At 42.9% G+C, this 14,924-nt stretch overlaps 1 protein-coding gene and 1 pseudogene across 1 annotated transcript in view; one reads left to right on the top strand and one right to left on the bottom strand.

The window, feature by feature from the left end:
* The window catches only part of Map4 (microtubule associated protein 4), a 167,873-nt gene that overhangs the window by 145,902 nt on the left and 7,047 nt on the right, over positions 1-14,924 (top strand). Inside the window, 6 exon segments of the mRNA XM_074060345.1 lie at positions 127-342; positions 4,464-4,647; positions 5,301-5,360; positions 5,441-5,733; positions 8,211-8,324; positions 10,699-10,791. Coding sequence (XP_073916446.1) covers positions 127-342; positions 4,464-4,647; positions 5,301-5,360; positions 5,441-5,733; positions 8,211-8,324; positions 10,699-10,791 — 960 coding nt within the window.
* LOC141418718 (small nucleolar RNA SNORA51) lies at positions 9,320-9,438 on the bottom strand (annotated as a pseudogene).

Below are 14,924 nucleotides of genomic sequence, written 5' to 3'. Positions count from 1 at the left end.
GTCCTCGTGGCTTATAATTTTGCTTTGAATTGTTCAATTTATACTTTTTTATTTGTTTTTATTCGTCTGTGTGTTTGATGTTATTCTTTAAAAAATAAAAATAAAAAAACAACAATCAACCTAAAGCCTTTGGCCACCACTCAACCTGCAAAGACTTCAACATCGAAAGCCAAAACACAGTCCACTTCTCTCCCTAAGCAGCCAGCTCTCACCACCTCTGGTGGGCCGAATAAAAAACCCATGAGCCTTGCTTCAGGTTTAGTACCAGCTGCCCCACCCAAACGCCCAGCTGCTGCCACTGCCAGGTCTTCCATCTTACCTGCAAGAGACATAAAGCCAAAGGTAAGTAGTCACCCAGGGAAAAGTGTTCCTCTTGAGTATCATATAGATAGGCTCTTATGCTACCAGATGAAGGTCTCAGGCTGGTGGCATTGGGGAAAGCCAAGGGGAAAGTGGGAAGCATGCTTTGAAGATCAGTGTGGGGGCCCCTGAAGCAACCATGACCTTTCAAAACCTTTTTCTCTTCTGGGGGCAGTGTCTACAGGTATGGTACTCATTTCTTCTCCCTGTCTATTCCCTTTACACTTGGCTGCCATCTGCAGAGTTGCATTACCAGCAAGGTCTCAGGAATAGTTCTCTGAGCAGGCATAAGGATGAGGGATGTAGGAGAGAAGCCTGTGGTGAGAGTCCTTTAATTGCATTTTCAGAAACCCTTTCATCCTGGGAGCCCCTCTGAAGCAACACTCAGAATGGTCTAGTGTTTGACATAGTGTTGTAGGCCTTCTTACATATAGTCTCTTACAAAACTAGGGTGTCACAAACTCCTGGCAATAGAATTGTTTACCATTATACCAAGAAGGTTGGAAAAGCCCCCAAACCTGCAGGTGTTGTGTGCGCAAGCTGACTTCAAGGGCTTTGTGCTGTGAGACCTAGAATCCTTATGAAATTGTCCAAAACAAAAAAACTTGTCAACAGGGTCTGTGGTGGTTCCATGTGTGCTAAATGTGTTCACGACAGGACAAAGCGTGCTTTCTTTATTGAGGAGCAGAAAATAGTTGTGAAAGTGTTGAAGGCACAAGCACAGTCAGAAAGCTAAATAAGAACATGAAGCTTTTTTTTTTTTTTTTTTTTGCTTTCCTAGCATGCATGAGCTCTATTTGAAATCTCCAGCACAGCAAGGGAAGAAAAATTGTTGGATATGCATAAAATATTTTCAGTAATAAAATATCAAAATGTAAAACAAACCAGTAATAACAAAAATCCTTGTGTTCTTTTTACCTTTCCTTGCCTTGGTTAGAGACAGCATTTCATCTTCTTTTTGATTCCTCCTTTCTCTGCACTACTAACTTATCTTACCTATTTATGCCTTTCTTAACTGGTTTCCCCCACTCTGCATACCAACCAGATAATTATACTTTTTCAGTATAGTTCTCACCTTACATTCAGTTATTTGCCTTTCTCTTTATCCTGCAGAAAAGAATTTTACCTATACTTTGGTGACAGACTGAATCTTCCAGCTGATCTCAGCATGTTCCAGCATCATGTGACAACTCACTTTGCTTTTTGGCATTAGTCTACTTCTCATTGGGCTATTTCTGATCTTTTCTATCTTTCTAGGTCACCCACACTTACTTTTTTTTTTTAGCAGCACTGGGGTTTGAACTCAAGACCTTATGTTTGCCTAGGCAGTCTGACTGCTTGAGCCACTCTGCCAGCCCATTTTTTGTGATTTTTTTTTTTTTTTTCAAGATAGGGTCTTGTGCACTATTTACCTAGCTTTGAATCTTGATCCTCCTGATCTCTGCCACCTGAGTAGCTAGTATTACAAGCATGAGTCACTGGCACCCAGCTTCACCCACTCTTTTGTTTACTGCCCAGAAATTGGTCACATACAGAGCCCCATTAGTGGTGGGGGGGGAGGGGAAGGTGGTCCAAACAATGTATACGTATGTATGTAAATGTAAAAACGATTAAAAAAATGTTTTTAAAAGAGCCCCATTAGCTTTATAGTGTTGTTGCAGGAGGAGAGGATGGGAGGAGACTATAACTGCCTTCCTCAGCATCTTGCTTTATTTTAGAAGGGCCTTAGGTTAGCCTAGTGGTACTCTTTAGATTCAGTGTGGGAAATGATTTCCCATGTGTGACATGTTAGTATTCTAATTTAATTTAAGCTGTTGGAACCTAGTACAATTGTACTCTAGGTTGAAACCCTGTTCAAGAAACTGAGAAATCCTGTCATAGACTAGGAATGATAATATCTCCTAAAGCTTTCTCTTTAAGCCTCATTTATCCAGGCTGTTTTTCTAGATCTTTAGAAAACAATTTATTTGAGTAAGAGGGCAGAGAGAAGGTGACTGGAGCCATGGCAGTAGGTTCTCCCTGAGGCTCATTCAGCAGTGGCTCCTGGGAAGGAAGAGAAGAATATAGGGAGGAGGGAAGGTGTCTAATGAAGTTTCACTCTATACTAATAAAAATGAAGTGCATGGCACTACACATTAACTCCTTAAATTCTCTCAATCATCCATAATAAAGGTATTATTGCCTTCATTTTATAGTTCTTCAGAACTTCCTAAAGTCCATGCTGATTGGTGACAAAAAGAGGACTGAGCCTGGGCTTAACTCCCGTGGTAAAGCATGGGTCCCCCGCCAGACTGTTTTATTATGCACCTGTTTTGCATTGCAGCTTTTAGACAGGCATTTTAAGTTTGAGAGGGCTGATCTAAAGAGGTGACCAACAACCATTAATCCCAGAAAATAGGACACTGAGTCATGTGAGTTCAAGGCCAGCCTGGGTTATATAGCAAAGGGAGGGGGAAGAGAAGTAACCTGAATTATAAGTATTCCTATTATTTGTCTTTCAAATAAGAGATTGATGGAAACATGAGAAATTGATACAAACTAAAATCTAATAAAAGCACTTTTGGACTGGGGATGTAGCTCAGTGGTTGAGTGTTTGCCTAGCATGTACAAGGCCCTGGGTTCGATCCCAGTACTGCAAAAAAAAAAAAAAAAAATCCCTTTTGCCCTTATTTTGGTAGAAACAAAGAGGGAGGAAAACCTATTCAGGAAACTAAGTAAATCTCTGGTTCTGGCAGAAGATAAAATATAAATTGAGGAACAGCAAAATAATTACAGTCCTAAGAATAGGTTGGTCTTGCAGCTTGCTGAGTCCAAGAACCTAATGTCTAAGGGATGTCATATCCTTTAGAAATTTCTATCCCAAATAACATTTACTAACTTAATTTTATCATTATTACTCTTACTAGCAAAATAATAAGAGTACATTAGATTGTTCTGAATCACAGTCATAATATTAAATGTTTGGTTTGATACTCTAATTTTAGAACAGAGAGGGAACCACTCTACACAAAATTCTACAATGTGTACTTGAAAGGGCTTATAGCAGAACCAACCACCCTGATTCTGATCTTCTGGTTCTTCATACTAAGGGCTTCCATTTGTGAAAACAGGCATTAGCCTGCATTGGCAGAGTTAGACTTAGATGCCAGGCCTTAATTTCTAAGCACCTTTCTAGTTTACTTTGTATTTAGCCAATTCTCATCTTCACCAACATCCTGCCCCCTCTAGGTCCTTTCTCTTAAAGTATAAGAGCAGGGCCCACTGTGTCTGTTGTTTGGCTTCTTCTCTTCAGTAGCATGGTACATTTGCTTATCAAAACAGTATCTTTATTTCCTTTCCTGTAGAAGTCAGGATAAACTGATGCTTTTCCTTCCTAACTAGTGATGATGTTCCCAGCCTCCATGTAACAGAAACTATGCATAATGCACCGGAGAGATTTTTTTCCTTCTGCTTCCTGCTCCCAGCTATACCAGTGCTTCTCATTCCCTTTGTTGGTCAGGGCTGCCCCTTGTTGTTGTCTTTGTGCTGTCAGAGACCTCATGTCTTCTCTTCCCCCACATTGCATATTCTAATATCTTTATCCAGATAAGGAAATAATGCTCAGAGGGGCTTGGTAATTTGCCCAAAAACATACTGTTGAAGGGTAGAATAGGGCCCAGGTAGAATACTGACCCAGATTTGGCCAGTAGCCTCTTCATCAGCAACAGCCCTATCCTGTTCAGTATTTTCTAAGTGCATGTTAGCCAAAAGGACAATTGAACTTATCCAAACGTCATTTTTAGTTTCTGGTTTGTTTATGTGTATGTTTATTCTGTCTGATCAAATGTATCCCAAGGCAAACATACACTGTGGTGTGATATACCTTCCAGGGCTATTCATTCACACTGGATTGAAGTTGATTCTGTGTTTCCTAACCTTAGATCACACAGCATCCAGTGTGGCCAGTTTCTTGCTTTATCTGGAAAACTTTGATCTTAGCCATATATTTTCCTGTCAGTAGCTGCTGAGCCCCCATTACCCCCTGTTCTCCGTGGGTGGTTATATAGAATCTTTCTGGGGCTATTGCTGATCTGTACCTCTTACTTCCACTTTCCTATTTCTAGCCCATTGCAGATGCAAAGATTCCTGAGAAGCGGACCTCACCATCCAAGCCCACATCTGCCCCAGCCCTCAGACCTGGACCCAAGAGCAGCTCGACTGTCCCAAAAGGTGCATCACCTGCCACTCTTGTCTCCACTGGGCCAAACAGTAGAAGCCCCCCCACACCCCTGCCCAAGAGACCCACCAGTGAGTATCACCTATCCTTACTTCCCATAGGAATCAGTGGGGAGAGAATGGGGCCTTGGCTTTGCTCCAGCCAGCCAGCATTACCAATAGCTGTGCATACCTCCTTATGTACTAGTTCTTAGTGGGATACACTACACAGTGGCAATCTAGTGAGCTTAATATTTAACAAGCCTTCATCTCCATGTGATCTTAGCAGTTGTTTATATTCAGAAAAATCTGAGTGAAAGGAACTCTTGAATTCTCAGGTAGAATATATTACTCCTTTCTTAGTGACTCCACAGCTCTGTGGACTTTGTGTCCACAATAAGAAATGGGAAGTTCAGGCTAGGGGCCTTAGCTCAGTGGTAGCTCAGCACTGCCAAAAAAAAAAGAAAGAAGCAATTCAGTTTCCTAGGCATATATGACAAGCTACTTCTAAGGCCATTCAGAAGACATTATCAGGACTGTAGAGAAGAACAAAAGGTAGTGTGCCTTGTGTGCTATGTAAAGGTACAGTCTGTGGCTATCTCATTTTCTACTCTGTCTTAGAAATGAGCATAGTCCCTGATTCAAAATGGACATTCAGTAATTGTTAAATGAATGATGACTCTCAGCACTGAATGAGCCATTCTGTAGGTCAGCTTGTTAAACATTATATTAATTTGTTTGTACAGCCATCAAGACTGAGGGAAAATCTACAGATATAAAGAAGATGACTGCAAAGTCTGCACCAGGTAATACCCCACCCCCGTTATGAAACCCTAACTTGAACCCTAACTCTTCCATGGCTTTAAGGCTCTCTTCTACCTTATAGCTGACTTGAGTCGCTCAAAGAGCACCTCCACCAGTTCTGTGAAGAAAAACACCACTCCCAGTGGGGCAACACCCCCAGCAGGGGTGGCTCCCATTCGAGTCAAGCCCACATCCACACCTCCTCGGCCCTCTGTGACTGCTGCTGTGGAAAAGAAGCCTATCTCAGCCAAAGTCAGCTCCTCTGCCCCCAGGCTAAGCCGACTGGCTACCAATGCCTCTGCCCCTGATCTGAAGAATGTCCGTTCCAAGGTCGGATCCACAGAAAACATCAAGCATCAGCCTGGAGGAGGCCGGGTGAGTCCTCCGGAAGGACTCCAGAGCTTGGGGTCTTTGGCATGGTAGCCCTCCTTCTCCCGTGCCACATCCAACCACCAAAAGAGTAAGGCTATTAGAACATTGTATTCCACTTAGGCTTTGTAGTGGGCTTTGCTTCTCTGCAGCCCTGAAGGGGTGAACTGGGCTCTGAGCTTTCTCTTCCGTCTCAATCAGAGGTGGCTTCTGTTCGTTCGTTCTTTGGGTTTTTTTTTTTTAAGATGGGTGGGGCAGTTCTGGGGTTTGAACTTCCCTTTGAGCTTATTTGGCAGGCACTTCCCACTTGAGCCACATGGCTTCTGTATATGTTGGAGTTCCGTTTTACGTTTTTGTTTGGAGGTTCAAAAGGAATAGAGGAGGCTTCAGAAATACTGGGTGTTTTAATTAACCTCTGAGGATGAGAGACACTTTTTCATGAACCCAGTTACTCATGAATGAACCCAGTTACAATGAATGCCAGACTAAGCAAAAGGCGCAACACCTATTAGTTACACAGCCAATGGCTTGGGTAGGTTCTGTCTGAAAGAGGACTGGGGTGTCCTCTTGTGGCCAAGATGAGTTGTGCTGTAAGCCTCTGGCTTTCCTAAACAATAGGACTACACTGGAGTGTAATTAGGGACAAAAGTACAAGCAGACCACAGTGCTTCACTTTAAGGATGTTCTGGTTACATGAGTCCAGAATTATGTGTTAAGTGTTAGCAACTATGGAGAACTCTGTGAAAAAGGCAATGGCAAAAGTCCATCTGAGCCGGGCATTGATTGCTCTTGCCTATTCAGCAGGCAGAGATCAGGATAATCACAGTTCTAAGGCAGCCCATGCAAATAGTTCACAAGACCCTATCTTGAAACTACTGATCTCAGAAAAGGGCTGATGAGTACCTGAAGTGGTAGAGTGCTTGCCTAGCAAGTGCAAGGCCCTGAGTCCAAACCCCAGTACCACCAAAAAAAGAAAAAAAAAAAAGCCCATCTGATCTTGAGCTGGGTGTGGTGGCATAAACCTGTAACCCCAACACTTGGGAGGCAGATATAGGATTGTGAATTCATGGCCAGCCTGGACTACCCAGAAAGCTCAAGGTGAGCCTGGACTATTTCAAAGATTTTCTTAAAATAAATTCCAGTGGCTCACGCCTGTAATCCTAGCTATTCAGGAGGCTCTCAGTTTGAAGCCAGTCCGGGCAAATAGTTCATGAGACCCTATCTCGAAAATACCTAACACAAAAAGGGCTTGTGGAGTGGCTCAAGGTAAAGGTCCTGAGTTCAAGCCCCAGTACTGAAAAAAAAAAAAAAAAAAAGAATAAAAATGCAGTGGCTCACACCCATAATCCTAGCTACTCGAGAGGCAGGAATCAGAAGGATTGCAGTTTGAAGCTAGCCTGGGCAGAGAAAAAAACAATCCTGACTCTATCTTAAAAATACCCAATTAAAAAAACTGCTGTGTAGTGGCCCAAGTGGTTTATACATATATATATATATATATATATATATATATATATATATGTATATATAAAATTGCATGCCAGGCACAGTGGCTCATACCTGTAATCTCAGCTACTTGAAAGACTGAGACTGGGAGGATCACAGTTTGAGAACAGTCCTGGCAAATAGTTTGTAACACCCCATCTCCAAAATAGAGCAAAATGGGGGTTTGGCTCAAGCAGTAGAGTGCCTGCTTCGCAAGTGTGAAGCCCTGAATTCAAACCCCAGTTAAACACACACACACTCCATCTGAAAGGGCTAGTGAAATGGCTCAAGTGGTAGAGAGCCTACCTAGCAAGCATTAGGCCTTGAATTAAAATGCAGTACTACAAAAAAGACAAAAATGTCGCAGAGTCCTAGTATATTTGAAAGACACTGGCAAACTGGGATCATTCTGGAATAAGGATTGCTTTTGGTAAACAGTGGCAAACCTGGCACGCCCCGCCCAGCCTCATGCCTAGATGGCCCTTCTCTTCCCTTTTGGTGTTCTTAGGCTTTCATACTACAAAAATTAAGGAGGTCTTGAGTAACTTGAGCTAGTGATTGGATTATTTTCTGTTCTAATATACCTGAAGTGTATCACACCAAAGAGTGTTGTCACCAGTTGTGGCTCCCTATGACCGTTGGCAGTGCGCTTGGACATATCAAAGCATTAGAGTTGAGGGGCATTCTGACTAGAAAATAACAACCATACACACATACAGAACAACTCATTTGGTCTTCTTAGTTTTTCTCCATAAATGGTGTCTTAATCTCTTCATTGTGTCTCAAGACTTTGGCCTGCAGTTCTCCCTGTGTTGTACTTATGGAATGTCTGGCTTGGTCTACACAGGGAAGTGTGTTTTTTTCCTAGGAGCAAAGGTGACTTGCTTCTGCCTGGGGGCCTGGCCTGGATTTGAGTTCTCTACTGCCGCCTTTCTTTCTTGACATTTGGGCTCTCATCCTCTTGGTTTGAAATTTGCCCTTCCTTTATCTCCATCCAGGCCAAAGTAGAGAAAAAAACAGAGGCAGCTGCTACAGCTGGAAAGCCCGAAACTAATGCAGTCACTAAAACAGCCGGCCCCATTGCAAGTGCACAGAAACCGCCTGCTGGGAAAGTGAGTTTTATTTAGACTTACCTCTGGGAGGTAAAAAATGGTAAAATTTTTCTTCCAGCCTGAGTCACTTTCCCTTCTATTCTACCTTTTTCCTTATCCATAACTGGTTTCTACTTCTTCTCCCATGTTCCCTCCTCTGTTTAATGACTCAGCCATCAGAAAAATTATGTATCAACCCTGAACACTAACAGAGTTGGGAACCCCATTAGTCCTTTAGGGACTATTTACTCAGCTAGATAAAAGGAATTCAAAAGTTTGAGTCACTTCCTTCACACTGACCTTGATTTGAAACCAACCTGGCATGCCTGCAAATATCCAGGTTCTTCCTCATAAAATTGTAATCTTCCAACATCTAAACCTTTGTAGCACCTGTCCTGTAGCTTGAACTACAAGGCCTTTTTCATAAAGCTGCTGGGTATGGAGATAGCTTTGTCTGTCTTGGTTCCCCAGGTCACCTCATAACTAAATGTTAAAATACTTATCCCTGATAGAAACCCACTTAGTACAGGGAATGCAGTATCTCCTGGAGTGCAGAAGTAAACTGAAATCTTAGGTTCCTGCCCCTTGCCTCCACATCCTGGAAGCAGACCCCTCCTGCCTGCTTTGGGCCACCTTCATTCCTTAGCTGTGGCAGGCAGCTGCCAGAAAAGCTTGAGCTCCAGTCCTTAGGAACCAGAAAGGAAGTCAGCCCAAGGATATCCCACAGTGGGGCATGAGAGGGAATGAACAAAGCAGCAGCATGGCTTCTGGGTCACTACTGGAGAATTTGTAGGTCCCTGCTTCAGAGAAATGCTCTTTAGGAAGTGGTATACTAAGCTGTGAAGAAGGCAAGAAATGTGAAGGGTACACAATGAATTAAATGGGTCAGAGTTGCTAGGGGCAGGTTTCTGTATTCTGTGAGCAGCTCTGTAGTTTAAGCGTTGCATCATTTGTGAAGCGTCTCCAATACTGAAGCAAAGGAAGGAAGCTGACAAGTATTTCCCCACACGTACCGCTCATGTCTTCCCATTCACAGTATAGACCAGGCACAGAGCCTGGGCTGAGGTGTATATATGGAATAGGTTTACTTTGTCTCCTGTATATGAACACAACCTGTGGTAAGCACCAGGAGGCCCAGTATTCTTCTTAAGAAGGCCCAAGAAGAATTCTTAGCTTCAGTCTCTCAGAGCCAGAGCCTTTGTATTACTCAGTTCCAGGGAGAGCCATTCATATACAATTCAGTGTGATTGTGCCCCCAGAACTGTGCATCATTGAAACCTGCCTTAAGCCTGTACTCCTTACACATGAAACTCACAAGGCACAGGATTAAGCATCTGGAGAATTCAAGAAGGTATTTTATCCTAGAATTGAAAACAAGTTTATGCTGGGCACCGGTGGCTCACACATGTAATCCTAGCCACTGAAGAGGCAGAGATTAGGAGGATCATGGTTCAAAGCCAGCCTAGGTAAATAGTTCATGAGACCCTGTCTCAAAAAAAAAAAGGGCTGGTAGAATGGCTCAAGTGGTAGAGCACCTGTCTAGCAAGCATGAGGCCCTGAGTACAAACCTTAGCATCACAAAAAACAAAGTCTAAACTTAAGCTAGGCATAGTGTTGTACACCTTTAATACTCATGAAACTAAGACAAGAGGATTTCAAGTTCAAGTCCAGGCAGGGCTATATAGCAAGACCCAGTCTACAGAAAAATAAAAAATAACAGCAACAAAAAAACTCTAGGCGTAAACCTCTATTTTACTGTGCTTTCTCCAGTCCTCTGACAGATGGGCTAAATGTGGACGCTGCTGAGACTGTGGCCTGTGCTCTGCCTGGTGTCCAGGATTCAATATCCATTTGCTTTTTTATATAAGCAATGTTTCTTCCTTCCTGTTAGTATCCAGTCTGTGTCCTGTTAGCCAACTGCCCAATGTTTCTCAAAGAACCTTTGTTTCAAAGGGTGAACCTGGCTGTAGCAATTCCAGACCCCAGATTTAATGGATGAAGACAGGTCCAGAGGATAAAGGCCCTTGCAGAGAGAAGCCAAAGACACTGCCCAGTTTGTGGGGAAAAGGCAGGGCAAGAAGGTGGGGCTTGGCTTGAGTGGACATCAGTGGCCTGCAAGGATGTAACACTTGTGTAACAACCACTTCTATTGTATTGTTTGTTCATGTTTTTAATCCCTTTCTTGCTCTTTCAAATTCCTTTTCCTTTGGTTTTTCACCCTTGTTCTGCTGAAGGTGAGGGCAGAGATTTAACAAAACACTTTGTTGGTCATTGTGATCATGTGTACTCACTGCCTGCCCTGTGTCAGTTCTAACCAGCCCTCTCCCTTTGTGTGTTTTTTTGTTTTGTTTTGTTTTTGTTTTTGTTTTTTTTTTTCTGTTCTCTAACGTTCCAGGTCCAGATAGTCTCCAAAAAAGTGAGCTACAGCCATATTCAGTCCAAGTGTGGTTCCAAGGACAATATTAAGCATGTCCCTGGAGGTGGTAATGTAAGTATAAGCTTTGGCCAGTTGGCATCTGAGGCAACTGTGGTAAACCCTGGGGAGAGGACCACATTCCCATAGGACAAGACTACGTCCACCTGAGCTGGGGCTTTCTCCAAGAAGCAGTCCAGTCAACAGAGGGGAAACCTGTATGCTCAAATGTGTTCGGACTGGGGGTCCTGGTGTGCCCCTGAACCACAGTTGATGATACCCGTGTAGTCCCTTTTCACCCCCATGAACAGGAGTTTCTGGGTTTACCTGTGTTAAAGACCTGGTCTGAGGGCATCAGGCCAGTTGTGTGTCTTACATCCATATCTAGGATAACTACACCTGTCTACATGCCCATTCAGTTCCTGGGGGAGTCTCCGCTCTGAGATAGATATCCACATCCTCCCAAGGCCCATCCTTGAAACTTGATCATTATATGGCTAGAGAATTCATCAGCCTCTTTGCTGTAGCCTTCCTCTACTTTCCTCTTCATCTTTTACTCTTCCTTCTTGCTTTTTTTCCTTTGTATTCTCCATTCCCTACCACTTTCTCCCTTTCCCTTTCTAATCTTTTTCCCCAATTTTTCCCCTTTTTAAGTCCCTTCTTCCTTTTAGTCCCTTTCCCCTCCTTTTTGTCTACTCCCCTCTTCCATCTCAATACTATTTTTGATCATTCTGGGTCAGCTCTGCTATCTGTATTAGGGACACAGGTGATTTCTGCTCCCAGGGAAACATGCTGGTCTAGGGAAAGACTGGGAAAAGTGTTAACTGTCATTTTTTAAGTTTACATGTAATAGTTGTACTGGGACATCACATTGTGATCTTTACATATGTGCTTACACTATGTCGTCTTAGATTCACCCCCTTCATCATTTCCCTCATCCCCCCTTCTCACTTCTTAGAACAATATCAGTAAGTTTCATTGTTCTCTTTTCATACATGAATACAAAATACATTCATCATATTCACCCTTTTTCACTCTTTTTACCCTACCAGTACATACCCCCAGACGAGACCTGTTCATCTTCCTGTCCTTCATTTTTTTTAAGTACGTTTTGATTGTTCACTGGGGTTTCACCTTGGTATTTCAGGCATGTATATATTGTACTTTAATCAGATTAATCCCTTCTATTACTTTCTTTGTCACTCTGCTCCCCTATTATTCAACAGTTTATAGTATATAGTATATTACAGTATAATGCCCAGGCAAGCAAGACTCTACAGAGCTATTGTTCCAGAGAAATGTCACAGGGCTGTCTAGATAGAGCTCTTGCCCACACTACTTCTCTCCAGTGACCTCCAGCCTTACCTCCCACCCTCCAGCAAGAGAGAATGGCCTGTCTTTGTTTCTCTTGGGTTCAGTTCATTTCTTTGTTCCTTAACTGGATTAAGTCCCATTCCATTTTCTCATTTTCTCACTCTGCATCCCTGTTCCCTGGGGTACTCAATGCCTTTCTGTCCATGGCCTACAGACATTACCCAACAGTTTTGTTTTGAGGAACGGGGCCATAGAGTTTCTCCTTGACCCACCCAGCTCCCTTCCTGGTCTGGGTAGACTCAGCCTCCTTTTGTATTCAGGTAGAGTATGCCCAGCAAGCTGGTGCTTGGCCACACATTAGGTAAGCCAGAGTGGGGTCAGCTGCAGTGGGTTAAACTTTGAAAGTCAGTATGTGCTTGAGGTTCCAGCCTATGGGCTCAGGTAGTCACTACCCTTAGTAGCTTTTCCTCTGGGGTTCTTGGCTTGGACAGAAACAGTTTCAAGGAAATTGAGTCACTTGTGTGTTTGACAGAGAAATTCATTCATGTGTTTTGTGCAGTGTCTATAAGAGCTTTGAACACAGATATCAGTTATTCATCATCTATTGTGATCTTTCCATGCTGCATACACATGACTTCAAACAAGATTTTCTTTTTTAAGAGGATTCCTTAAGCAGATTAGGAAACTGCTTCTATGCAGTGTGTCTATCTAGATGGGAAGGTAAGGGTAAATAGCAACTGACCACAGGCTGGATTGAGGTGCCTTAGTTCCTTCCATAGTCTCTATCCATCCATAATGTCATCACAAGTAAATATGCTGCTTAAAAGAGCAGGTCCACCATCTTCACACACATAAATGCACATGCTCTCTGGAGTTACTGCTGGGATGAGAGGCTTGGAGAAGGTTCTCAAAATTCCCCCCAGCACCACACAAACAAACCCCTGTTGAGACACAGAAGACATCAGGTAGAGAAGGAAGTGATGGACTAGGTTCCATTACACCCTTTATGTGGGGTTGGGGGAAATAAATGCTCAAACCTGTTCTCAGCATATTTCAATTGCATGTGTTGGTACCTGCAGAAGGTCTGCTACAGGTCCTCACAGAACAGTGGGGCAGCCTGTGGAAACAGAGTGGTGAGGTACAGTGGCTGCTGTGGTTAGTTGTATGTCAAGATGTCCCTTCAAGAGACAGTCATGGCTTTTGCTGGCTAACAGGCTTCACTGAGGAGGAGATATTTGGACCAGCCTGTGAAGGAAGCTTACATCCTAGGCAGTGCCTAGAGGTTGGAGCACAGAGTGGAGGCCAGTAGTGAGGGGAAGAAATGTGGGGAAAATCTTTTGGAAGCAGTCTGTAGACTCCTGTACGTACCAGCTAAAGTGGAGAGAACTGTGTCTTATAGGTAGTAGGCCTTGTTAAGTGGGTGAGCTCTGTTAAGATTTTTTTAAACTTTTTACTATGGAAATTTTAAAGCATTCAAAAATAGAAAAGAAATAAAATGCACTTTGATATACCAGTTTTGTTTACTGTCTCCATAGCCCCGGTAATTTATATGCCTACCCCAGTCTTAAATACTTCACTCATCTGAAAATGTTTCAGTATATAAATTTAAAAGATAAGCATTCTTTTAAAATATCTATAATTTGGTGCTTTATGTATATTAATAAGTATCCATCTCTTTTAAGATTCTTCCAAGCCAGGCATGGAGGCTCATGCCTATAATCCCAGCTACTCAAAAGGTGTAGATCAGGAGGATCATGGTTCAAGACCAGCCCACGCAAAAGTTAACAAGACCCTGTCTCAACCAATAGCTGGACATGGTGGCACATGTCTTTCATTTCAGCTACAGGGGAGTCATAGATAGAAGGACTATGGTCCAGGCCAGCCTGTGCCAAAATGCAAGACCCTACCTCAAAAATAACTAAACCAAAGAGGGCTGGAGTTGTGGGTCAAGTTGTAGTAGCGTACTTAGCAAACTGAAGACCCTGAGTTCATACCCCAGTACCCCCACCCACACATACACACAAAAAAAAAAAAGAAGAAGAAGAAGACATGGAAGCTTCAAGGATGACTCCACATCTTGGCAAGAGCCCAGACTTTAAAAAGTGGCCTAGTTAAAAAAAAAAAAAAAAAAAAAAAGGTCAAAAAAAAAAAAAAAGTGGCCTAGTGACCTGTTAACTTACCACAAGTGATCTCAGAGATGGGGTGGAGGATGGATGGGGTGGAGTGCCTTAGGACACATGGCAGGTTGATTTAAGCAATTGCCAGTTTCTTGGCTGGGAAAGTACACTTCCCTAAGTTCCCTGCACTTAGTAGGCTGAGGCAAGAGGATCACTTGTGCCCAGCTGTTCAAATGAGCAACATAGCAATAAAACTAAAATGAGATAAAAGTAAAAGATGCCTATGTTCCCCTCTATGAAGAATAAGAATGGGGACAGGCAATGTGGGTGTGAGGCCTCATTGCCCTTTTTTGGTGGCACTGGAGTTTGAACTCAGGTCCTCACACTTGCTAGGCACTTGAGCCATTCCAACAGCCCTTTTTCATGTTAGTTTTTGTTTGTTTTGTTTTTTGAGGTAGGGTCTTGTGAACTGTTTGCCTGGGTTGGCATCAAACTGCATTCCTCCTGGTCTTTGCCTCCCAAGTAGCTAGGATTACAAGCATGAGCTAGTGGTGCCTGGTGGCCCTCTGTTCTTAAGTTGGCCATTTCTCACCCTTACATACCTGTTTTAACCTCAGATAAAAACACTTACTGCTGTGATTGGCCCACCAACTCAATTGCTGGGAAGTTCCCCCTCCCATCAATATATTTTAGGAGGTATCTAAAATGTGTCATAAATTCCTTCTATGTTGGAGATAAATATCTGTAAAATAAACCATAGCCTGAGGAGAAAAAGAA

This window comes from Castor canadensis, chromosome 17 (assembly GCF_047511655.1).
Source record: "Castor canadensis chromosome 17, mCasCan1.hap1v2, whole genome shotgun sequence".
NCBI lineage: Eukaryota > Metazoa > Chordata > Mammalia > Rodentia > Castoridae > Castor > Castor canadensis.
This window is presented reverse-complemented; position numbering and strand designations above follow the sequence as displayed.